Source organism: Egretta garzetta, unplaced genomic scaffold (genome assembly GCF_000687185.1).
Source record: "Egretta garzetta isolate BGI_Z169 unplaced genomic scaffold, ASM68718v1 scaffold38, whole genome shotgun sequence".
NCBI lineage: Eukaryota > Metazoa > Chordata > Aves > Pelecaniformes > Ardeidae > Egretta > Egretta garzetta.
In genome coordinates this window covers 2,905,362-2,930,942 of record NW_009260667.1, presented here as the reverse complement: position 1 = coordinate 2,930,942, position 25,581 = coordinate 2,905,362, and the positions used below count along the sequence as shown (strand labels likewise).

At 38.9% G+C, this 25,581-nt stretch overlaps 1 protein-coding gene across 3 annotated transcripts in view; it reads left to right on the top strand.

Moving 5' to 3' along the window:
* Positions 1 to 25,581, top strand: part of VEZT (vezatin, adherens junctions transmembrane protein) — a 56,890-nt gene that overhangs the window by 11,118 nt on the left and 20,191 nt on the right. Inside the window, exons 2-6 of one of the 3 annotated variants that reach the window (XM_035901052.1) lie at positions 317 to 451; positions 7,669 to 7,758; positions 9,926 to 10,101; positions 12,849 to 13,124; positions 18,228 to 18,365. In XM_035901052.1, the coding sequence (XP_035756945.1) occupies positions 317 to 451; positions 7,669 to 7,758; positions 9,926 to 10,101; positions 12,849 to 13,124; positions 18,228 to 18,365 (815 nt within the window). Of the gene's footprint in view, positions 1 to 316; positions 452 to 7,668; positions 7,759 to 9,925; positions 10,102 to 12,848; positions 13,125 to 18,215; positions 18,366 to 25,581 lie in introns of all 3 variants that reach the window. The other 2 variants (XM_035901051.1, XM_035901054.1) reach the window with 2 other exon arrangements.

Here is a 25,581-nt window from a genome sequence, read left to right as displayed (position 1 = left end):
TGTTGAGGACCCCAGAGCTGGGTGCAGTGCTCCAGGTGAGGTCTCTCCAGAGCAGAGGGGCAGAATCCCCTCCCTTGACCTGCTGGCCATTCTTTTGATGCAGACCAGGGTACAGTTGGCTTTCTGGGCTGCCAATTGCACATTGCCGGCTCATGTCCAGCTTTTCATCCACTACTCTCCCAAAGTCCTTCTCTGCAGGGCTGCTCTCGACCCTTTCATCGCTGGTTGAAGTATTCACAGTTGTGTTTTGTGGGAAACAGAATTATTTGTAACATTGGGGTTTTTTCTCATTTTTCTTTTTTTAACTCTCTTTCAGAATTCCCCACTCTACCAATATCTGCAGGATTTGGGACACACAGATTTTGAAGTATGTTCATCAGCATCACAGAAGGCAGAGCAATGTGCAGCAGCAGAGAGCCAAAGAGAGCGGACTGTGCATGCTGCCCAGAAAGTGAGTGCTCTCCCGTTCCTGAGCATTTCTCTTCTCAAAAGAGAACCGCGTTACTTCATGAATAGGCAATGTCAGAGGGAACAAAGATAAATCTCTTCGTCTATTAAAAAAAAAAAAAAAAAAAAAAAAAAAACAAAAACATACATAAAAACCCAGCCAGTCATCATGTCTTGTCTGTAAATGTGTTTGGAGATGCATGGTTTGCCAGTATAGTTTGAAATGTATCTTTGCACTTGTGTAAGCTAGGGAAGCAAGAGACTTGGATAGTGATTTTTTCAGTGTTGTAAATTATCTTATTTACTGAATATTATGTTAGCCTAGCATGACATTCTGGGAACAAAACCTGTAATTTTATGGAACAGAATATTTATAGTTCCCAGCCCTTCTCAGGCATTCAGTTGCTAAATATCACTTACTCTGTGACAAAACCTATTAAGAAAGAGGATTTCTGGGAAGTATAAATACAATAACCAGTCTGAATGAGATAGTAGAACTGTGCTTAGGTTATGGCAATTTTCTAACAGTAACAGCTGGCAAGGATCAACTGATTAGCTCAGACTTCTTGTTTCTCTATCATTTTGAGTAAAGGCTTGTGGATTTTTTTTTTAAACATTTTGGTATTAAAATTACGCTTGAGTATTTGGCTTCTTAACACCTACTGTGGCCCACATATTTTTTGTTTTCCTTATTAAAAATAAATGGTATTTTACTATTATTGGTAGTGTAAAGACAATGTGACTCAGATGAGGAGCTGTAGTGTGGATGAGGAAATTCCTCTTTTGAGGCAGCTAATGTAGGAATCTGTATGCCACAAGTACATTGAAAATTCAGTAGTAGGTCTGTCTTCTCCATAGCACCTAGATGGAGCATGCAAAGAGCACTTATTTTCTGCCTACCTCTTCCACTTCCACAGTGGAGAGCTCAGTTTTCAGTGGACGTGCTCCAGCTATGTGCTAAGCCAGGAGAAAAAGAGTCCTCCATGCAGCCTTCTCTGTCCCAGCCACTGCAGGCTGAGGTGGGCAGCGCCTGACAGGTGAGACCCCAAACCAAGCATTTATGGGCTGATGCGTTGCTTCTGAAGAATTACCATTTCTTTCTCCTCCCTCCCCACCACCTACAGTAGCTTCCATCTTTGTGCACCTTAGGTCATCTGATTCTTGCCCGCTGTGGCTTTTAACCTTCCACTTCAGCTCAGTTTTTCTGTTGTTCATTCCTATCTTGTATCTCTTCAGCTGTCTTCAAGTCAGAAGTTTGCGACCCCTTCCTTCTCATTTGTAAGCCCTGCTGCTTCCCTGCTCCACAATGTTCCACCCTCCCAATTAGCTGGCAGCGAACTGGGGAGAGCATCCTATTTTTCCCAGACACAGGCAAATGAGTGGCCCTGAGATCTCCAGCTCTCCCTGCAGATTGTGGTGGATGGGAGATCATATAGCAAATGAGGAGAGCTGATGCTTTTCTTAGGATCTTTTCTCAAATAATGCTATCTTGATGTATATCCACTACACAGTTCTCAAGATGCTTCAAAGAATTAGCCAAGTAACAGTCACAGTTAATTAGGTTTTACTTCAACAAAGCTTTTTTCAATTTTGTACATGTCCCTCTTGTTTGTCTCTTGGTTTAGGTTGAAAGTATTTTTTTCTTGTGGGATTTTTAATCTATTCTGCTCTGTGTAGGATCTTAGGTGGGGTAGGATTTGGAGGTGTATGAACTGATGTGGATAACATCAGTCATTTTTTTTCTGATTGGGGGAAGAATGTGTGGGGTTTTAAATGCTTACAATAGTATGGTGTACATGTAAGGACTGACATGCACAGACTTGGAAGTGGAAATTTAGAAGTTGCAGTGTGAAGCTTATTCATCTAACAGTATTCAGAGAAGCGTTCGTAGGTCGTATTTTCATACAGTGATACTCATTTCAACCACTCTCTGTATAGACTATATAAACATCCTCACACACTCATTAGGCCATTTGAAGAGGCAGGGTAATAAAACATGAAACATTTTGGTCTGGTCTTCAGTCCAGAGTGTCACCCTCCTCCTTTCATGTCCCACCTTCTGATCAAAGATGACTGTGTAGATAAGATACAGGGTGCATATACATTGAGCATGCCTGTGAGTACCACTGCATGCCTAGCACATGGATTAGAGCCTGTAAAAAAAAAATCATACTATCATCGTAATCCTTAAGTTTTGTATTGTTCAGCTGTGCTCTTGTAGAGCTTACAGTTTTTCAAAGAGTTCAGTTTTCAGAGAGTTTCAGAAAAAAAACTAACCAGGCAGCTTCATACAGAGCTCCAGTCTTGTGTTCTGAGGATTTGTGAGCCTAAGCAACAGATTAACTGAGGGGAGAAAGAAGAGTGATGCTTGCAGTGTCTCCATGCTTCATTGGCTGATTTCTCTAATGTAAGATTATTTTAAATTTAATAAATAAATCGATTTCTAGTTAGAGTTGTTGTGGATAGCTATTACATTTGTAATAATGGTTGCTTCTATCAGTGGTCACAAGGCAAGGCTGAATTTAATTCAAGGTTTAACTCACAATTTTTTATACTTTAATTTAAACTACCTGTAAAAGCGTTCATGAAAATATTAGGTCCACTACCCTTACTCTTCAGAATTGTCAGCTGGCACTCACCACAGCCCTCAAGAAATCACCTGTAACTATATTTTCCCTTTAAAGCTATTGGCAGTGTTGAGGTACATTTACATTGAAGGTACCTGTTCTGGCTTAGTGCAGGAAGACTTTAATTAAACCACTTTTAATTGAAAATTAGGGTGACATATTTCCTTGGCTGGTTATCTGTTCGTTACTATGAAGTAATGCATGGACTGACACTTGTTAGCTGCGTTACTTTGTTTTGCATAATTACTTTTGTGGAAGTCAGTAAAGCAGTATGATACTGTGTTCATGTATATAATTTTCACCTAATTTAATACGAAAGTGCTGTGGGGTTAAGAACCTGAAAAGTATTAAGATGTACTACTTTTAAAAGCCTCAAGTATTCTTTTTTCCCCTCCCTTCCCCTCAAGCATTTTACATTTAACTCTATTGTGTTGGGAGGAAGTCCTCCAGTACTGTGTCAGATGCAGGAGTAATTCGTCATGGTTTGCCTTGCAACTTGAAGGGAGTGGGTGTGCGAAAATGGGCTGTCCATTTCCAACAAATACTAGGATGACTTTGACATTGTCTCATCTCCGTCTAGACAAGGCTATGTAGTGGAAATAAGGGAGACACCTCTGTGTAATTTCTAGTGATAAAATGTCATTCGTTCTTACTGCTGCTGTTCCAGTACCAGTTTGGGAACGTTAACACTTTTGTTTTGTAATCTGATGTCAGAAAGTCTGATTTTGTCATTTGATTTCTGTGTCCCATTTTGGTAGGGTGTCTCAAAACGAAAGAGAATGATGGAGAGGCAGCTGGCCACACGTTTAAGGAAGTGGACTGGATTTAGGAGGATCTGAGGCTTTGTTGCAACGTTTGTATGACATACAGGCAAATCATTTACATTTCCATCCAATCATTTCCTCATTTTTACATGAGACTGTTACCACTTCCCTTCTCTCAGCCTTTGCTGGCCTAGTTTACTGAAATTATAAAATGTCTGGGAAACAAATGGTTTCTGAGTTCTGAGTATGTACCTACCCACAGTCCTCATATAAAATGGTCTTAGTTGAGGCTTAGTGTAATGCAGAGTATAATCACAGCAAGTAAATGATGTTCCATGCTGAGTGATGCCTAGTTTGTGTGTATCGTTTTCCTTCTGTTCTGAAAAACAGGTTTACAAATTACTTAAACAACTTGTTAAAGTAAAAATAGAAAAGCTGCAGTAGTGCTTTGTCTTTGAGTTGAGATTGTTTACTCCTCTGGTATTCAGTCAAGTAGGATCCCTGTGCAGATACAATCTGGTGACACGTAGCAAGATTTTGGCAAGGCAAAGATCTAGTTTGGGATCTTCTGGGACTGAGAAAACAAATCTGGAAAAAAAAGAGGTTCCCAGTGACTGATACAAACATTGTGCTGTGTCTGGCTGTCCTGCCAAGCAGAGCGTATGGTTCAGGCTTAATGAAAGGCAGAGGCATCAGTTGAATTTGAAGCACATCTTAAATAGTTCCTTGTGTGTGTTGTTTTGGTGTTGTTTTTTTTTTAGTTGGAACATGGTCTTAATGAACATTGAGCTGAAAAGCTGTAAAAGTGCTTCAAGGTTGTGTTCTGAGGGCTGATGAAATGCCAAGCTCCCATCTGAGGGAGTATAGAGGTGTGATTTAGCGTGGTAATTATAGGTGCAGTGCTCCTGGCTGTGCCAATCTCTGGAGAAAGTTACAGCTAAAGTTCTGGTCTCATGATCACTTGATACGCAAAAGCACTGTTTGCAAGAGCTCCTAGGCCTGTTTCCTGAAACTGAATCCTTTCTGGGTAATTCTGCTTGATGTTTGAGGAATGTATTTCTTCCCATTTACATTTTCCCTTTCTCACTCATTCTCCTAGACTGCTGTGCGTATCTGAATGTTTCAACTGATTATGCTGTCACAACTCATCCCATCTTAGATGTGATAATATTTCATCGCTAGAACAGCGCTGGTGTTGGAGGCTGCCTCTGAGGATTGTGTCGGGGCTAGCCCTCAGTAGCTGTCTGTGCAGGTGACCTGATGTGGAAGGGCAGAGGCACCAGTCTAGGGCTCCAACCCACTTAATGCTGGCTCTGGGTAGCTGGAAGGTATTTAATATGTAGCATTATCTTCTTTCTGAGGTGCACAGAATTGAAAGGTGCCAATGCGAATGATGGTATTTTAGATACCTGCTAGTTTGCCATTTCAGGTTCATCCTGAAAAGAGAAAGAGTCCTTAGAATTTTATTTTAGATTCAAATGAGTGTACCTCAAATGTGCATGCCCTATGCTACTTTTTAAAAAATGTTAGGAGTTACACATCTTTGTTACTCAGTTTACGGAGAGGTTGACTGAGTTGTGTTCTGAAGTTGTAAGAAGAATACTCGAGAAGCATTGGCAACATGACCTGACTTGTGTGTTGATGAAAGTTGTTTTACTTGTCAGTAACACTCCCAATGGGAGTGCAAACTGAGATGCTATTCCGAAGAGCTGAATAATGTAATGTGTTACTGTACTGGGTCACAGCCCAAGACAGTGGGTTGTCTTGTTTTGTGTTTTCAAGCACTGACATGCCTGTTGAGTATTTATGCAAGCTCAGGTTTTTATTTTTAAACTAAAACATGGAAAATAAACCAAGAGATTACTTGTGTAGCATGCTAGTATGTGGGGTTTTTTTTCAGTAATTCCATGGTCTAGTTTAGTCAGCTGGTAGCAGTTTAAAATTGTCTGTGGTGTAGATTTAAATGTTCATGAGAAAAACCCAAAGACTTATGAAGGCTAGGCAGTTGAAAATGGTAGGCTCCAAAAGGCACAATTTTAAATTGTAAATAGACAGTTCTTTCTGTCCTCTGCTTTCGAAGTACTGGGAAAAGTACTTCTGAATGAAATATGTGCTTGCAACTCAAATGCAGAGCGAGAACCTTTGTTTATTTAATCTCAAATTTTTACAAACTGTAATTGGAAAAATTTGTTTTATTTTGCACCACTTTGCAAGAAACTTGGAGGATAATCTGGTGCTGCAGTTTGTGACACTCTTCTCCTCTTCCAACCTGATGTGCCCTTGAGCAACATCCAAATACAATCACTTGGATTTATTCCCTAGTCTAAGAAGTGTGGATTGCTGGGATAGCTCCTCCTAATGAGCCACGGTGATGTTTGTGTATCGGGAAGAGCTGTCATTATGAAACCCCTGTTATTGCCACTGGTCTAAAACCACTTCCTTTTGGCGTAGGTCTGCAATTCTAACTGTACACAGAAAGATGAGGCATACGTAAAGAAAAACTTGAGTTAGGTAACATAAATGGATGCCAGAGTAAGTTACTTCAAACATTTTTGAAGCATAAGGGCTTTAGGGTGACAATTTCTGGTGTTACTCAGAGCTGTTCTGCCCTAGCTTGCTGTGTCAAACTTGTGTCATGCTGCCTTTCAACTTTCACCTTATAGTTGGAGGGGAAAAAAGTAAAAAAAACAAGAGGGAGGGAAGAAAAAAATGCAAGAGGGAGAAACAGAAGCAGCTGATTTAATGCAGACACTCTTTATACATTAAGGTGTTATAATCTGTTTGGGTTCGGGTTTTTTGTTGTTTTGTTTTGTTTTTTTAAAATAGTATGCCACAAAACGTAAGTGCTCCATGATTAATTTTTTTTTGGCATACATTTTGATTGACTGTATTACATGTCAGCAGTCTGAAGATTAAGAGGTAGGGCCTCAGAATTCATGAAATATATGTAAGTAAATATTTTGAAAAATACTTCCTCTCAGCTCAGTCTGAGGAAAGTAGATAGACAGCATGTGTCAAAACCCCCTTTTTTTTCCCATTGAATGGCTGCAGAGTGAAGCAAAATCTATTTATTTGTAATTATAATCTTTCTATCTAATTATAATCTTTCAGGAGTCGTATTTCTGGAAGATACATGAGTAAACTGTGGGATGACTGAGAGGGACTCCCTCTAATGTGGCGTTCAAAGTTATGTTCACAGCTCAGATGGAAGTGTGGATTTAGGTTGCATGGGAAGCAGCAGGGAGACAAAGCACCTGATCGCACGCTCTTGGTGGGACACAGAGTTGCTGGGACAGTTCCTCTTCTTGCAGTCACTCTTCCCTGTCTCCATTCACAACTCCTGGAGAGCCGTGTCCTCAAGCTGCGGTGGTCTGCTGGGGAGAGATTGTTCCTCTCCTGGGTCTTTTACTTTTCTTCAGTCCCTGTCAGCCATTTAACTTCACTGCTTTTTTTTTATCCTCAAGGAGAGAGAAAGTCTTTCATATTGATGCAGTAGCTGCCAACTTAAGATCAAACTAATTCTAGCTGTAGTTATTTTTAACAATACAGCATAGAAATCCATTATGCTCTGAATAGGTGGGGTTACTGAAAGCTTTATTTCACACTCTTGTGTACAGGCAAATGGACGGGAAGCAGATGTTCCCTTAGTGTACTCTGAAGTTAGGCCAGGCACAGTAAGCGAAACTTCCTTACAGGTACTTGGGTCTGAGTTAACAAGAAAAGCAAATGCAGAAATAAAGGAATTGTCTGTTGTTGTTTTTTTCTTTTTTTTTTTTTGCTTTGTTGTTTTTTGTGGGTTTTTTAATTGGAGTAATTTCTGTTCCCTTCAGCAAGGCATCCTGTCAAAACTAGTTGAGTTCTTTAGAAGTTGGTTTCCTTTTCCACAATATAAGAAAAATGATGACATACTTCACCGACTGGTAAGTGAACACTTTTTTTTCCATTTCCTTCCCTAATCCACAAGTTTTCCTCTCCTCTGCACCTCATCCTCTGAACCATCTTTGGTCTGTACTGTTGGTTTTGGCTTGAAGAGTCTTACTTTTCCTTCAGATAATATTGGTTCTTGTTTTCAGAGTTACTGTGCCAGGCAAATCAGGCACACGAGAACAGGAAAAATACCTGTAGCCAGCCTGAATGTTTTAAAAACGTGGAAGAGAAATCAAAATAAAATGTGTGAGAAATTACAGAAGTTCTTGAAAGCTGAAAGGAGCTAGCCTACACCTGTGACAACATCTGTGTAGCAGTCTGGCTGTAGGGACAGGCAAGAACAGTTCTCTGTATTACCTGTGTGCTCCCATTTCAGCAGTTCAGAAGCAGGTTGGGTGTCCATCTGCCTCACCAGAAGCTGTATTCTCCTACTCCTGGAGCCTGCAGGAACTTTTAGGGCCCAAGTCAGCATGTGTGGGGTAGGCCTGAAGGGTCATGTTCTACCCCAGACCGTTAAAAATAGTTTTATGCTGCCTTTACACCTGTTCTCCGCAATGCCACATTCTAGCCAGTTCAGTCTCTAGCCTGGGCTTGTCTGAGATCTGCTTTGACTTGCACCCAGCTTCTTCAGGCTCCTGAAGAAGGCTTGCAAATGTCACATTAGTCAGAGTGTTCCAGGATCTAAAAGTTAGAATTTTGATTTCTTTTTTTCTACTATGATATAGGGATGATGTCTTCAAATGTAGCTTCAAAAACATAATTGTTGAGCAACTTGAGAAGTTAGGGGTTTCCATTTCTCAGAGAGTTCTGCCGAGTCCAGTTACTATCTCTTCTCCCTTATCACAAGAGGACGAGATTTCCCCTAAAACTTCTCATTAGTGGTCTTTGGTTGTCTTTTTTCTTCCTTCCTCTTCCCCTGTGAATCAAAGGTATTATCTTTACAGCTTTTTTTTGTCCTACTTTCTTGAGACGGAGACACAACCAAAGAATATGGAAAACATGTTTCTCCTGCTGTGTGCTACAGTTAGGGTACTGAAATGACACAGGATGCATCGGAGGAGGGCAGAGTTTCCTCTTGCACACAGTCCTGAAACAAATGTTTTCCATGAAAAGTAGAATGCAAGTTATAGCAAGTGACATCAATGTATGCAATTAAACTTTTGACTAGCTATCTTACGGTTTCATAAGTAATCTCATTGTGTCAATGACAGAACTACATGGATTTTGTACTGTGAAATGTCATACTTCTCTTAACAACTTCTATTAGAGGCTTTTACAGAAATATTCTCCTTTCCCTCCTGTAATCTAGCATGATGCAAAGATGCACGTGTTCAGTGTTGGGTTTTGTTATGACATTCTTAACTTAAAGTGTTTCATAGTTATAGTTTGGTGCAGTATGCAAATTAATATTTCAGGGGGCTTCTCTGACAGATATATTTGTCCTCAAGAGCTGTGTATTTGTCTTGAAGACCTATAGCTGTAGGGCAAAAAACAGCAAATGCTCATCATGGCATCAAATCCACAAGTAAGTAACTCCCTGAAGTTTGCCTGGAGTTTAGCAAGCGTGGGGTCTTCAGAGTCCCATGCTGTTTCATGTTTGGATCGAGTTCCCTTGGGAAAGGCACAGAATCCTGCAAGAGTAGACTTCACTGCCTTGGCTGGGGGCTTGAGTCCAGTGCATTGACCCTACTGTTATTAAGTGTCCACACATGACTTTTTGTTAACTAATTTTTAATATTACTCTTTCTAATTTTTGTTTGTTAATGATGTAAAGGCATTAAAAAAAAAGTATTTGCTGTTTTATTAATGGTCTCCTAATAGCTATAGTACCTCTCTGATTCTTACGCAAATGTATTGGCAGAATCTGTGGCATGTTTCCAGGTATTGTAACTATACAGGTCAGATCAGAAAGTCAGTGCCATGCATCCTGCAAGTCTGAACTGTTAGGTAGTATGTCAGTTTTTAAAGTTAAGCAATGTTTACTGAAAGTGAAGCAGCTACCTGAGATATATCTGAAACAGTCCTGTAGTCTTTGGGAACAGGTTGTTGCCAGTAAAGTAGAGAGTGTCTCGGCGTTTTCCCTGTTCTTCTAACTTAATTTTAAGATTTGAATATTCTTTACTAATGCCTGTGTTTTTTCTCCTGCCCATTTGTGGTAAGGATGTTGGATTTCGGTTTGACACGCTCCGTACCATCCTGCAACAGGAAGTTCTGCTGCAAGAGGATGTGGAACTGATTGAGTTCCTTGACCCCAGTATCCTGTCTGCGGGGCAGTGTAAGCAACAGGAAAATGGACGGCTTCCAACGCTACGCTCCCTAGCAACTCCTAATATTTGGTATTGTACAGAGAATATCTACCCCTATATTCACCAAGAAACAAGCAAAAATGTATTGTGTGTTCTTTATATAAAATGCAGCAATAAAGTAACTACTTTTTTTTCATGGGTCTTTGAGTCTTTGGTCCACTAGTCCCCAAATGTTCGTATAAGCATGTTTTTGTCCTCAGCATTTTATTGAAAGAGTTTTAATCTGAGATAGCTACATGAACATGAATGGATACTTCCAGTCCCTAGCATGTGCTATAAGGAAGAACTAACACAATTGATTAATTCATTAATTTCTAAAGCTATACAGTGGTGATTTTTATAAATAAGACATGATTGTGAAGACTGAATTGAAAAGTGTTTGCTGTAGTCTTCATAAAATATGTTGGGACGGTGTGTGCAATTAATTTTCAGACATAGAATACCAGAAGAACAGGCTAAAGAGTATTTAAACAAGATGCGTTCAAGTCAGTAGAGGCCTGTGAAATTCACCCTAGAATACTGAAGGAGCTAGCTGCAGCAGTGTCTGAGCAGCTACCACCTGTATTTGAAAAATAACAAGGATGGTGGGTGTTCTGACAGGGTGACTTGCTCAGAAATGGACAGGAATCAGCAGATAAAAATATCTCATAACATAGCCCAGTGCTATGTTTTCATGCATATGTTAGGAAAATAGATAAAATTATTACAAAGCGACATCAGGTTAAAAACCCCAACTGTTGTAATGTGTTATTATTGATGTTCTCTGTCAAACAAGAGAACTTTTGAACCAGATTTTTCCAGTGATTTGTCCTGGTCCTAGCACTATTCTTTGTTTCTTTAACTGTTCAGATGATAAAGTACATTTTTTATGACTATTGATCGGCTTACAGGTGACACCAAGTTTGTGTTTTGGCAGAATGGATTTCAAAAGTAGCTTGAAGAAATATCTTGAAATCAATAGATAAGTCAATGAAGACCAAAGTCTAATGCGACGCTTGGGAAGGAAAAATCGAATTAACAAAGTGGTGAATAATTGGGCAGGCAGTACTGCTTCATAAAAGGATCTCCTCATCGTTGCAGAGCATAAATTGAATGTGTCAGCGAATTATTCAAAAAACGTCAAATCTCATCCTGGTGTCCTTGTTATATGCAGGACACGGGGGTTTACTTTTCTGTTTGTTTCCCTAAGCCTTGTGTTAGACTACAGCATCTGGGTTTGGATGCCACACTTGGAGAGGCATAGGTAGTTTAGAGACAGTCCAGAGCAGAAGAATAATAATGAGTTTAGAAAATGTAATCGTTCCACAACATTAGAGTATGCTAGGAGTGTTTGGCCAAAATGGAGAAAATTGAATTGGGAATGAACACTGTTACGATGTGTAGAAGGTCATTGATAAGAAGGTGGTGATCAGTTGTTATTTATTCTGTTCGGAAGAGGGAAGGATATGAGGAAAAATAATATGATTAACTTCCCAAGGATTCAGGCTGGACTTGGGGGAAATCTTTTGAACTGTAAAGATCTAATGTGTTGGAATAGCTACCTGGGTGGGTTGTGGAGTCTCCGTTTTCTTCTTCAGTCTGTCCTTGGTGATCTGGATTAACCAGAAACTGAAAATGGACAGAGTGAGCTCTTAAATCCCTTCCAGACTTTCATCGTTGTGATCCATATTTTGTGTGTGTGATTTTTTTGTTGTTGTTGTTTTGGGTTTTTTTAATGTACCAAGGAAGTTATAGACTGTGTGTCTGCCCTTTTTGAAGTTAATTACATATCTGGAATATTTTAACCCTGGACCTTTACTGAAACCTATCAGTAGCCCTGAAGAGTTAACACTTGTAAAGCTTATTGAAATATGACCACAACACTGTCCAGAAAACAGAAAACCAGAGGTCATCTCTTACTTTAGAAATGGGAGAATAATCCTTGTGAATACTTCCAAAATTAAATACAGGATACACAGCTCCTAAGGGGTGAAGCAAGTGAATATTTTTCTTTCAAAAAATGCTGACAAATTAAAGTTGTTGTGCACCTTGAAGCCCGTATCCATCTCTGTGAAAACAGAAATTGCAACTATAATACTATAAGTGAAACAGTGTATTTTCTGTCAGTTACTTATTTTTGTTGAATTTTTCTAGATGAAAATTACAGCTTTATGACGATTTTAAAACGTCCTTGAGAAATAACTGAACTGAGATACTAGTACCTATGTTTTTTAAGGATTTTCAAAAGTTGCCAGATTATTTAAAATGCTTATTCAAGCCATCCTTCTAAAAATGTGTTAAAAACTAGCGGTGTGTTGGTGTCCAAGTTAAATGAGTCAGAATCTGGAAAAAATAAAGCTGGCATTACTTGAGTGTTTTGTTACCAAAAGAAACATGCCCTTCCCTACTGTACTCTTGAACCTGGAAGCACAGATATTCCAGTTCCTACCCACCCTGGCTTATAATGCTGAGTAGTCAGGTTTTTTCTTTTTTTTTTTTTTTCAAGTCATATGTGTAAGAGAAACCGACCTTTCGGCGTGGTGCATTATTCTTTTACTTGTGTCGTAAAAAAGCCGGATAAATGTTTCCTTAGGGTATGCTGACCAAGTAACGCCGTGTATGTATACATCTAAATCTGCCACGCGCAGAAGTTTTCGGTGTTTACAGCTCCCTTCAGGACCTACATAAAAGCCCCGTAACAAGATGTCGTAATCTCAAATGTAACCGAAAGCTCCATGATTTTCCCACTTGTTTGACCTCGGCCACCTGTGGTTGATGATACTTTTCTCTGGTTGCAGGGACGTCTCGCTGTTGCTTGCCTTTGTAAGTGCACTGCTTGTGCTTCCTTCGTGGTGGAAGGAATCGTCCTGGCGGCTGTGGGGACTTGTTCTGCTTGCCTATGCAGTCTTTCGAGTGTGGGGCACATGGAGGACAGCCAAGCTGCAAATGTCCCTGCGAAAATACTGTATCCAGCTGGAAGAAACGGTGGCAAATAGCCGAGCTTTTACTAATCTCGTGAGGAAAGCTCTACGACTCATTCAAGAGACTGAAGTAATTTCCAGAGGATTTACCCTGTGAGTCTATATTTCACTTTATTTAATACACAGATCCATTCAAGCCAGATGTTTTTAAAATCGTCTTGTTACACTGTCTCCCATAACAAGTGGAATTACTGAAAAATATAATACTTAAAGCTTTGCATTTACATAAAATAGCATAATTACCATTCATACTGAAAGTATGAATTCTAACAACTCAGTGTTAAAACCCTGTATCCTGAAGGAGAATTAAGTTTCACGTAAGTGGTATGCCTTTGAAATCTCATCCTCTGCTAGCAATGAAATACATGAAGAAATGGATTTTGAACAATTTATTTAACCGTTTTGGGGAATCATTTAGAGGGTGGTTTGTTTGAGGGCGTTTTTTAATCTTATATTACCAAATCTATGTAAATAAACTGACCTGCAAGTAATCATTCATATTTTAGAAAACAAGATGACATGAAAACCATTCTATTTTTATTTAACAAATAACAGTCTGAAGGAATGAGAACACAGCAATCAGCAAAGACCATCAAAGGTCATTTGCCACCTCAAATAAAGTTTCCATTACTCTTTTTTTTTCTTGCATACAAATGTTGAGATGTTTAGATTCTTAAATTATTTACTGCTGAATTTGCCTCTCATCCACTTAAAGGATGTGAAAGTGTTCCTGGTTATTTAGCTCTCCTAGCTATTTGGTAATTTTTGCTTATTTGCTGTGTGAAAGGACATCAGAACATGTTCAGTGTATGCAAGGATCCCAAAGCCAACAGGCCCGCTTCTGTGCACTCTCGTTGCCACACGTGCTTTTCCCTTGTAACAGCCTATGGTTAGATGTGCACCTGTGCCAGTTAGACTTTAGGTTAAAGGAGTTGGGAAACACCAACAGCTAAAATCCAGTTGACTTCTTTCTAAAAACAATAAAAAAGTCCCTTGTGTGCACCAAGAAATTGTTTGTTCACGCCAGACCAACTATCAGCAGTCAGGCACATGTTTTTACATGCAAGCTTGAAACTGTAGACTTAACATTTTGAATTAATTTTCTAGCTTGAGATACCTTCAGTATGCTTCACTGAAGAAATGTTTCATTCTCCCTTTGGAATGCTTAAGCATGTCTTCAGTCTGCCTAGCTATGTGTTTTGTTTTGGTTTGTTTTTTTGCTGAAGAAGCATATAGTTAAGCAATAGGCAGTCTTATCTTTGCAAACGGGTTTTTAAAAGAAATTATTGTTAGGGCTTGTCCAAATTACAGATGAGAAAAACATTTGGATTTTTTCCTAAGTTTAAGCAAATGAACTTGCGGTCAATGTCTGAATTGCTGGTGCCTTGTTCTTTTACTACATATCTTAGATAACAGATTAACAAAAAACAGGCTGGTCTTTTAAGCTGATGCTTGATCTAATAGCCTCTTTACTTAAAACTTTGGCAAGCTTTTCAAAAGACTTTGGAGTATGGATGGAGTGGGAGACGTCTGACTGTGCCAACATCCTCATTGGAACAGTTGTCCAGTATGAAGAAGTCAGTGCTGTACAGGTTTTGGTTTGGTTTAGCCTGGAGGAATTTCGAACTCCAGACTGTCCTTTTCTGCATCCACATATACAAAAGATGCTGCTGCACAGGGCACCATGAAATTTGTTGCTTGAGATAGCGCTTCATGTATGATCCAAAAAGCCAGCTACCCCTTTTTTCTTCTAGAATTTTCTACAGTAAACCTTAGGAGAACAAAGTTAGGATGTTCTCCTGTAGTAACCTTGTCAAAGTCTTAATGCTTGTTCAGGAAGAGTCACATGGCAATAGAAATGGTTGCAGCTGAAAAGTTAATGAGTATCTTTTTGTGTCATTTTACATCCTTGAAGGAATGGGATTTCAACCAGGTAGCACAGCACCCTGTTCAATGATATATATGTTGCTTTTTTAATATACTGCTAGCTCAGCATAGTTTGGACTGTGCATTAACCATGTTGTGAATGGAAAGATACTGAAGCTGACATTTAAGTAGTACTGAGTTCAGATTTTGGCTGGCTGTACTTAGCTAAACTCTGTTATGGCAAGCCCAGGTTCGCAGCTTTGGCCTGAAGTTCCTTGTGTTCCACTGCTGTTTTTTTTCTCCCCATTGCACCATCCATTTCTGTGTTCTTGTAGGCTAATTTGCATATTATTTGAAACATCTATGGCTCTGCTTTATTCCACCCTATTTGCCCCTTTTTCATTGATATTTGACTTTCTCTGTAAATGTTAAATGATTCTTGATGAGGTTTTGGTGAGTTGTCCACTGGTTCACTGGTTTATTACTGTGTGGTAGTGACTGCTATATGCTTAACCAATTCAAGCATCGTTCTGCCTTTGTTCCCCTCCCACCCAAAAAACCCCACAGCAGCCACTTAGAAAAGGAACCCAGAACCCTGTCAGGCCTCTCTTGTATTAGCTGCTCTCAAAGGCAACAGGATATTCTGATTTCAGTATGGCCTTCAGAAGTGTTTAACGCTGCTGTTGGCATTTCAGGTGTGCCTGTGTGGTTACAAGCTCTGCGATGCAGGGATTGACGAGACCTCACCGGGGTAGTTTGGATTACAGAAATTGTGTAGCCAAGGTAGGGCAGTGCTCTACTCAGGCAGAACGGCAGTATTTCCATCTAATTGCTTCATTTGCAATTAGACAAATGAAGTCTGATCACGGGTTACAGCCTGGAATTTCCACTGGGTAATGAAAGTATGTCCATTGTCTTGCACATTATAAAATGAAAACTGTAGGAATACATAATGAAAGGCTGCAGCAATAAGCAGCAAGTAGTTATTGACTGGTCTGTCACCAAAATATTTGGCTTTTCTCCAAAACGCTCCCTTTCCTTAAACTAGAAGCAAGCCCTGTGAGCACATATTGGTGTATATAGCATCTTTGTAGAATTGCTTTCACGTTGGAGTGCATTAATTGGTTTTTATATATATATATATAAATGTGTCTATACGAGTTTGTTAGATATTGAGAGCCTATTTAAAATTTGGCTTGTGAGATTCATGGAGAAATAAGTCACTGTTCTTTACAAGTAAAATAGGTTCGGAGCAGTAGGAAAGAGGAAATTCACCCTTAACCTTTTTTTCTTCTTGCTATTTGTGGCTGATATGCAAAGCTGATAACATTTTCTAAGTCCAATTAAAATATATAGAACATAAATGGAACATTAGGAAGTTAGGGATAGAACATGTCTGGCACATAGACATTTATAGCAAGTTATACTAATTTAAGATTACTGGAATGAAGAAGAATTATTTTATAAAAAACATGGAAACAAGCCTTCCCAGAAGGAAAGAAATTGTTTTGCTGAATACTGGCAGTACATGCTGTGCATGAGTTGTGCTATATTTGTTCTGTATAGGAGCTGGAAGTGCTTACATCACTGCAGTAGAATATAGATCTATCTCTCTTTTTTTATGGTAGAAGAATTTTGCAGCTTTTCTTTGAGCCTGCTTCTGACAATTCACCCAGGGCTTGAGTCTACAACCTGATGTGAGAGTTTATCCGTAAACACTTCCAGTTCTTAACCTTCAAAAGCTAGGGAAACATTAAGAGACTGGCATGTACTACATTGCATGCTGTGTTCCTTAGTGAAATGTATGGCAAGACTAGCATTTCAAATTTACATTTAGAAATTGAAAGTAACATAGTTTGTTTTTATTTTAGTCAGATTTTATAGTACTTTATGAGGTGTTATATAAACCATTTTAGTATCACTCATGTAATTTAATATGGTATGCAGATATTTTAATATGGTGTTTCAGCTAGCGTATTCAATATACTGCAGTATTTGGCACGAATCTCCTTGTGTTAATCATATTTAACACACTGATCTGGGTCCAGCCTTGCTCACTGGGTGGGCTGCATTGCTTTTTATATTTGACAGTGAAGGCGATAAGCTATTTCCCCTCCCGGTCGATGTGCAGCACAGTCCAGCTAAGCACACGCAGTAGGACTGATGTTTTTCCAGCAGGGTCAGGGCTGCTGGCTTAGTCAGCTCTTCAGTCAGATGGGCTATGGAAATAGTTACCAATGCAGCAACCCGCCTCAGTCTTGCCAGGGACCCTGTATGCTTTTCCCCTTTAAGTGACTGTGAACACGAAATCACCTCCTCACCGTGCCCTGGGAAAGGTGAGAGCAGAAGCAGGTTTCCAGTCCCCAGACAATTCATCGCAATTCATCGTCCTGTTGTCCGCACTGCGTCCATTCCTAAGTCGATTCTAGCAAAAACAATCCCAGCGAGTAGAGTGCACCTAGGCTCTTTTCAGTGTCTCAGGTTTGGCATCAGACTGGATACGAATAGCTATAACTGGGTATTAGTCTTTCTTCCTTTTCCGCAGCTTCATGTTACATGGACACGTTCAACATTCACCCAGTTCACAAGTCGGTTCATTTCCAGACGAGGCAATTTCTTAAAGTGCTAAAGCCATTCTGAAGTATATTCTAATAGACAAATGGCAGTTTCTTTTTAAATGGTATATTCATCTGAGTATGTGGACATTTTCAAATATGCGTGTATAGTTGCACACATTTCATGTGTTTACCTGTCAGACTCCCACAAACACAGCTGTCATTCATTGCATGATGATAAAATCTGTGTCACCGCTCAGATAATACTTCTGTTGACCTAGAGAGGATTCTGCATGGAGAAGGTTGAAAGAATGTAGTGTTTTGCATTAAAAACAATATGTAGTAGCATGTTTTTTCTGCAAAAATTACTTAAAGAACAAATTTGTATATGAAGAGGTATATGTCAAATCTCTGTGTGTTAAAACTTCCAAAGCTTACAGTGTGCTTGTGACAGTTTTGTATCAGATACAACGTTATGGCCTGTCTACCCTTGGTGTATCATTTCGGAAAACTTTGGAGAAAACAGGAGCTTTGCCATGGCTCAGGTGACAATAGAGTCAGGCTGACTACTGAGGAATCCCGGGTGCTTGTCTGAAATTTTGATTAAATATATCATTGATTGATAGATTTATTTATTTTTTCTCTCATAGTTACTGAGTGGTTTGGAAAAGTTTTCTAAGTAATGGAATAAGAAAACTGATGTACTGTCTTTTAAAAATACTTTAGGACATCTGTACAGTTGTATCACATTTTACTTTTCAAGTTTGCTTGACAGGGTCAGTGCCGCTTGCCCATTTAATAAAGCTGGACAGCATCCTAGTCAGCATCTTATTGGTCTCCGGAAAGCTGTTTATCGATCTGTCAGAGCCAACTTTCGAGCTTCAAGACTGGCTACTCTATACATGCTGAAAAAATATCCTTTTTGTAAAAACCCACAAGTTCAGGTATTCTGTGTTACCCACCTGTAATTGTGCCAATGTTTAGTGTTAGTACGTCTAGAAACATACAATATCTAATTACATATCTAAACAAGAGAAAGGAAAGGTATCGTAGTAAATTGGGGCTTATGCTTGGTTTGGAACATTCTTAAAATTTTTGTCTTTTTATGTACTGTGCAGTGTGAGATAAGATTCTGTGTGCTGAAAACATCGTCCCAGTTACTGACACCCATGCCTTTGGTGTAAGTACTGATAATGTGTTTCAGAGTCCTTCAGGGTTTTGTTTTATTATTCCTCTTAGTCATCTTTTTCCCTTGCACCAAAATACCCTCTTCTCTGAACAATATGGCCTTTCACTCGTCATCGCTGTGTTTCAAAGGTGAGTTGATTTCCTGTTTCAGACAAGCTGGGTGAAACTCTTAATACATTAATTAGCCAAAAGGCACATTTAAGAGAGGAGTTGCTACTCTGAATCAAAGCAGAACACTTTGTTCAGATCCCATCTTGTGAAGTGTCATCTGTATTTCTTCTGTGAATTGTATACTTTCCTTAATGGCACTAGCATTTCAAGGGTTTTTTCTATGTTTATTGTACTTACTGTACTATATAGGAAATAACAATGTCTTCACCCTGTATTATAGCAAAAAATAAAACAGATACATTCCTGACCTGAAAAAACACATGCAGGGAAACAAAAGCTGGTGGTAATGCGACTGTTGAAAATCTGACATGACAAATTACTTGTTTTGTCTTCCTGGAACATGATATTTGGCTAATATATCTTGCCTGACAAATGGATGGATATATTGAGTGATAACGTGTACATGCACAGAGGCATACACAAAGGTACAAGTGCATGCAGTAACTTTGAAGGAAACAAGTATTTCTATGCAAAATAATAACTTGTGTAGGGATAGGCATCCTCATTCTGGGCTCAAGACTTCACTCTTGGCTCTGAGGAATAAATGTATTTGCTATGTAAAGAAAAAAAGAATAATACTCTGTCTGCGTGAAACATGTTGAAAAGAGCAACTGACACCTACATTGGAAATAATCAAGAATCACTTCTAAGAACATGGGAAGAGACATCTGAAGATGGGATCGGTTAACATGGCCTTCCCAAATATCCTCCAGCACGAAGAAAGTCAGTCCAGCAGTGGTTATGATAGGTGTGTAGATCGTTGCTGTGGCTGGGGAAGCTACTTGTTCAAGGAATATTGATGTGTATTAGACTGCCCACTACCTTTGTAACTACTAAACCTAAGGAATGGCTTTTAAATTAAGGAACATGAGAGAAGAACGTTTGGTTTACTTTGGATAATTTGACATTTATATCCGTCTTTGAAAAATTTTTAAGATCAAGTTCCATTATGCCAAATTATCATGCCGATATCACAGTAGTAAGGGCCAGCAGAAACAAATGGCCAAAAATTTATTGAAGTTGCGTGTATGTAGATAGGTTCTTGACAAATGGAAAGAGAGCATTATATTTGTGCAGAACATAGTAGCAAAAACAGTGGTAGGATGTGAGCTGAGATGCAGGCTCGACCTATTCTGCAGTGCATGAAAACTGAAAGTAAGGAATTTAAATGTAAGGCAGGAGAGTAAAGGATTCCTCCTCCTTACCTGGGTAATTAAGAGCAGCTTTAAGGCTGTTCCAAGTTGCCTTAATTTGAATTTTTCCCTGTGTATCGCAAATGCCTGAAAATGTTACGTGTATCACATGGGTATTGATGGCAAGGAGCATCTTTCAAATAGATTCCAGTGCCTTGTGCAATTAAATAATACTCTTAAGCTGGAGAAGCCAAAGATTCCTTCATGTTGAAAGCATTCACAGCTGCCACTTGTGACAACTTTAATGCCCTTGTCCATCATCAGATTGTTAGCACAAATCTGGCCTACAGCAAGGAGAAAGAAAAACTGGAGAGATTAAATAAAGGAGTGAGGTGATAAATTGAAGGAGAGGAATGTCGATAAATTAAAGGAAAGGATCTTCCATCCAAAGTCTGGAAATGAGATCCCAGTTCTGACTTCTACTGTTCTTTTTAGTAAGTTCTGCTTTGCACAAAATCAGAAGATATTCTTGACTTTAACTCCTCTAGGTTATTTGAGAATGAATTAATGAATTGCTATTTGAAATTTCCTTTTTTGGAGCATCGTGAGATACATGAATGCAGTAGCACTATTAGTGATTTACACAGGCAACAGCAAAACAAAATGCTTTTATTAGAGAAAAAGATATTAGAGAAACATTCCAAATATTTAAAATTTGGATTAATGTTACAAAATTACATAAAAAAACCCCAAAAGCTATTTTCCCTGGTTAGTCATAATACTTTTTAAATAAAGTTTTTGTTTTACTGGCTATTGCTTTTTATTTTTGTTGCAGAGCAGATGTATCTCTGTATTTAGGCAAGTGAAAAACTGGAACGCCTAAATCTTTAGGGCGATTTTTCTCTTTAAAGAATAAGAAAGTAGTAATTTCTTAAGAGTGTGAACAAATACACAGGACAGGCACTGCTTTGAAGCATGCAGTGTGCATTTTATGGAAACATTTATGTGCATGTATAAACGGGAAATAAACTTCCATGTTGCAGTTTGTTTTCCTTGGTTGATGGTATTCAGTTGATACTGCAACGTGGGGATGATACTTGTCATTCAACAACAGTGGTGAGCCTTTGACTCCAGAGATCCTTTCAGTGTGATGTCCAGTTATCAAAATAAAGTCCTAGTCTGTGACTAGGCCTTCTGAGTGGTACACAGGCCTACAGAAGGATGATAATGGGAAGTATGTCCTGTTTTCCCTCATCCTTCTGTTCTTGTAATAAACCTGGAAATCTGAGATTGAAGTTTATAATGCAGTGAAGATAATTGCTGCCTTAAGGCTATGGTAAACATGTCTTGAACTGAGACATGTCTATTATTAGATACAATGGCTAACGTATTGTAGAAAACGGTATTAAATTTACTAATATAGTAAAAGGTATACTTTGATTTAAGCTTTCATTTAAAACTTTCTTCTGTGTTCAGAACTTATTCGAAATATCTGTAACTGAATTATTTTTCAAGCTTACTGTGTCAGAATATCCCTTTCAAAAATAATTTGCATCAAGATCAGTGTACTCATTTATGGCTTAATAAGGACTGATCATTTTCTCTACTATGAAAATATGTATTTATAAGTGTTTAACAAAATCAGGTGAACAGCCTCTTACAGAACTGTTTTCTAAGACAGGTTGCATGTATGTGATGTTAAGTCAACGAAGTGTTCAGAAATAAGCAAAATCTATTTCAATGCGTTATTTTTCTCCCAGAAAAAGTCACTTCAGTGAATGATGTTGTACGGACTTATGTTTGAGCTAAATTCTACTATGAATTTTCATACTTACATTGTTTTAACTCTAGGCCTTTAAAACTATACAGCAAAACAAAGAACTGTTTGATCTTAAAAACATTTATAGATTTGTATCTCATTTTGTCAACAAAAGCAAACTGCAGAGCTTATTGTTGCTTTATTTTACACTGCCTTGAGAGATTTTTTTTGTTAGTAATCTTAAGTAGGTTGCTAAACATATGCTTTAATGTACTTGATTATTTCTGAGATAAGTATCAAATTCATACTTTGAATCAGTAAGACTAATCCTATTGGAAGCTGAAGGGAAACTGCTTTGAACTGAAGCCACTTGCTTTGTCTTATAACTACAAGAGAGACAAGGAAGAAAATACACTTGAGGGGCTGAGCTGGTAACTGTTGGGCTGAGTCTTAAGAACTGGCTAATCTAAGTATTAATCCTAACTGCAGACACAAATGAGTGACCAAGTAAAAAAAAAATTAGTAAAACCATCTTAAATGCTAAGGGATATATTGATCTATGCTAATCCATTAAGTGTAGATTTTATAGCCATCAATATTATTTCTCCTACCAAAATATCTGCAGCAAATTAGGCTTTTACATTAATGTCTATCTCAAATATGTTAGAGTGAGATCTGATGAACCTGTTATGGAGAATTAAAAATCTTAATTCACAGTTTTATTCACGGCAATACAAATTGCTTGATACGGTATCATTACTTGCTTCAGTAAAACTAGAAGTTTAGCAATATTTGCTTGTGGCTAGTGTGCCCCCTTTTAGCTAGACAGGTGTCTTCAGTGAATAGAATAAATCCATACTGTCCTCATTAAAATTTGTTCCCATATAAAATAATAATAAAAAAAAATATATTTTTGCCTTATAGCAGGCGTTTGTATCAAACTTGGTGGACCAGTAATTTAATGAGATAGAAAGTCATATATTTCTTACATTTTATGTGAAGGGACAGTTGGGTACTTGAAGAAACAATTCAGCATTTTCTTGTGCCGTTCTTACTCTGATTTGTCCATATCGGCAAGGGTACATTGCTCAAAATCATAGAAGAAAAAGTCAGAAGGGAGAAAAGAGAAGAGTGTTTCTCCTTTAATCTGGAAGATAAGAGTATAGCAGGATACAATGGCTGAAAGATTAAACTAGAAATTAGGCATTTTGGCTTAAGTATTTACAGGATGTTTTGCAGACCAGCCACTACTAGTTCAAGAAATCTCTGCACTATACTGAATTGTGTAATAACTCAGGCGATACTTCAGTCGGCATGCTAGTTGCTTAGTGTTTTTATACTGAAGAGCCTTGTGGGTTCTGTGTCATGGGAATCTATGGTTCATTCACTGATTTAATTATATGCAGGCTGGGTGGAAGAAATGTTGCTGGATGATGTTAACAGTCTCATCCTCAGCTGATGCAAGATGGTGTGACTCCATTTCCATTGAACTACATTGCTGGTGGGGCCTGGAGGTTGGACCACAGAAACTGAAAAAAATTTAATTTTGTTGTAAGTGTAAGGTGAGAGCAAGGCATAAATAGTGTTATAAAACCAGACATTGGATAACAGTATTTTAAACTGAATGATGTCTTAACCCATTAAGGTGGAATGGATATAAAATGCATTCTGTGTCTTTGAGATGCACTGAGCTCAGGGAAACTTGCAAATTTCCTCAAGTAAATCTGATAATAAATTGCTCCTTCTCCTCTGTAAAAATTTAGTTATTGCATCATGAAACATTAGAAAAACATGTACTTTTTAACTTGGGAAAGAGAAAGCTCACACAAGAAAACAGTAAGCTAAACAAAAAGTAGTATCCCCTTTGGGTCATAAAAGCCTAAATGAGAAATCTAATGCTGGAAGATCTGAGTAAAGATCCTTGGGCATTTCTCAGTGCGATGTTTCTTTCTTGCCCAGCCAGTTCAGCACATGCTTAGCTCATCCCTTCCCGCCTGGTGAGCAGGTGAGAATTGTATAAAAGAGCAGCTTAGATTGCTTGGGATATTGTGAGGCTCTCCCATTAGATCTTTTGATGGGAATGTGCTTCTGAAGAGCAAAGTATGAATATTAAATTGTTGCATACAGGGGTACATTAGTGTTCTTGCTTTTCTGTCGGTAAGACTGGCCTCCTGACAGAGGCTAGATGTTCACTGTAGAGATATTTTGTTCTGGATTTGAGTTCATTATTAAGTAGCTTTGTCTTCTCTCCTTCCAAGCTAATAAGGAAGGTAAGTGAAACAGATGAATGAAATATTTTCACAAAGACAGAAAAATTTCACTAACGTAAGGTTAGTGACTGTATTTTGCCTTTAGTAGAAAGCATTAGCACTAAAAATACTTGCGTTTTAGAGTAAAGCGCTTGAAGGAAGTGTGTTTGTGTAAATGTATATGTTTGTGAGTATGTGTTTAAACTTTCTAAAGTTTTAGTCCTTCAGACGCTAACAGGGGCATGGGATCAATTCTCTGCTTTCATCCATCACATAGAATGGGAGTGGAAGGGCAAGGCAGGAGGTGTGGGAGTCCACTGGAAATCCCTAGCTGAGACATAGTATCGGCAAGTGTCTCCTTTGGGCAAACCACTCGTTTGAGATGTTGCCTGGAATTTTTTTTAGCATGACTTAGAAATTCACATGTGTCCAAACTGCTTTTTATGGTGTTCAAGCTGTTGGCACTGTCTTGTTGCGGGAAAAGATTAACAAGGAACATAATTAGTCTCCAAGGTAACTGGTCCTGACGGGTTTTGACCTGACTTTTCAACCTCTGGTGGAGTTACCATCGTCATTCCACGTGCTCCATCTGCTGGGCATGCTGTCAGGTTAACTTAGGATAGACACCGTTTATGTGAGGCAGCTGCTGGTGGCAACAATAATATTCTATTCCTAATTAATTTGCATTGCAGGTTTTTGTCTGAACACTTAATAGGCTTCTTTCTTCCTGGACTTCAGGAGAAATTAGAGAGGAATTAGCAGGTTGAGGGAGGTGATTCTGCCCCTCTACTCTGCTCTACTCTGCTGAGGTAAGACCTCACCTGGAGTACTGCGTCCAGCTCTGGAGCCCTCAGCACAAGAAGGACATGGACCTGTTGGTCCAAAGGAGGGCTACAAAAATGACCCAAGGGCTGGAGCACCTCTTGCAAGGACAGGCTGAGGGAGTTGGGCTTGTTCAGCCCGGAGAAGAGAAGGCTGCGGGGAGACCTGATTGCGGCCTTCCAGTACTTAAAGGGGGCCTATAGGAAAGATGGGGAAAATCTTTTTAGTAGGGACAGCTGTGACAGGACAAGGGGTAATGGTTTTAAACTGAAGCAAGGTAGGTTTAGACTGGATATAAGGAAGAAATTCTTTACAATGAGGGTGGTGAAACACCGGAACGGGTTGCCCAGAGAGGTAGTGGAGGCCCCATCCCTGGAAACATTCAAGGCCAGGTCAGATGGGGCTCTGAGCAACCTGATCTGGTTAAAGGTGTCCCTGCTCACTGCAGGGGAGTTGGACTGGATGACCTCTATGGGTCCCTTCCAACCCAAAGCATTCTATGATTCTATGAATGTATTTGTTTGTTTAGAGCCTGGACAATTTGCATTGCTGTTTCTTGGGACACAGAATATTATTTTTTAATGCAATGTTCTTCTACTCAAGTGGTAAAAATTTTCTTGAGCAAATCACTTTTACAAGTTCAATCCTCTGAGAATTTAGCACGTGGAAAATTTGGGAGTAAAAGCGGGTGGAACTTGTAGCTTCCCCAGAAAACATGTTAGTTGGACAAGAGACAAGTGCTTCTAATCAGCTTTATGTGCCCTGAGAGATGAGAGCATTCAGTTTGTAAATCAAAATATAAATGAA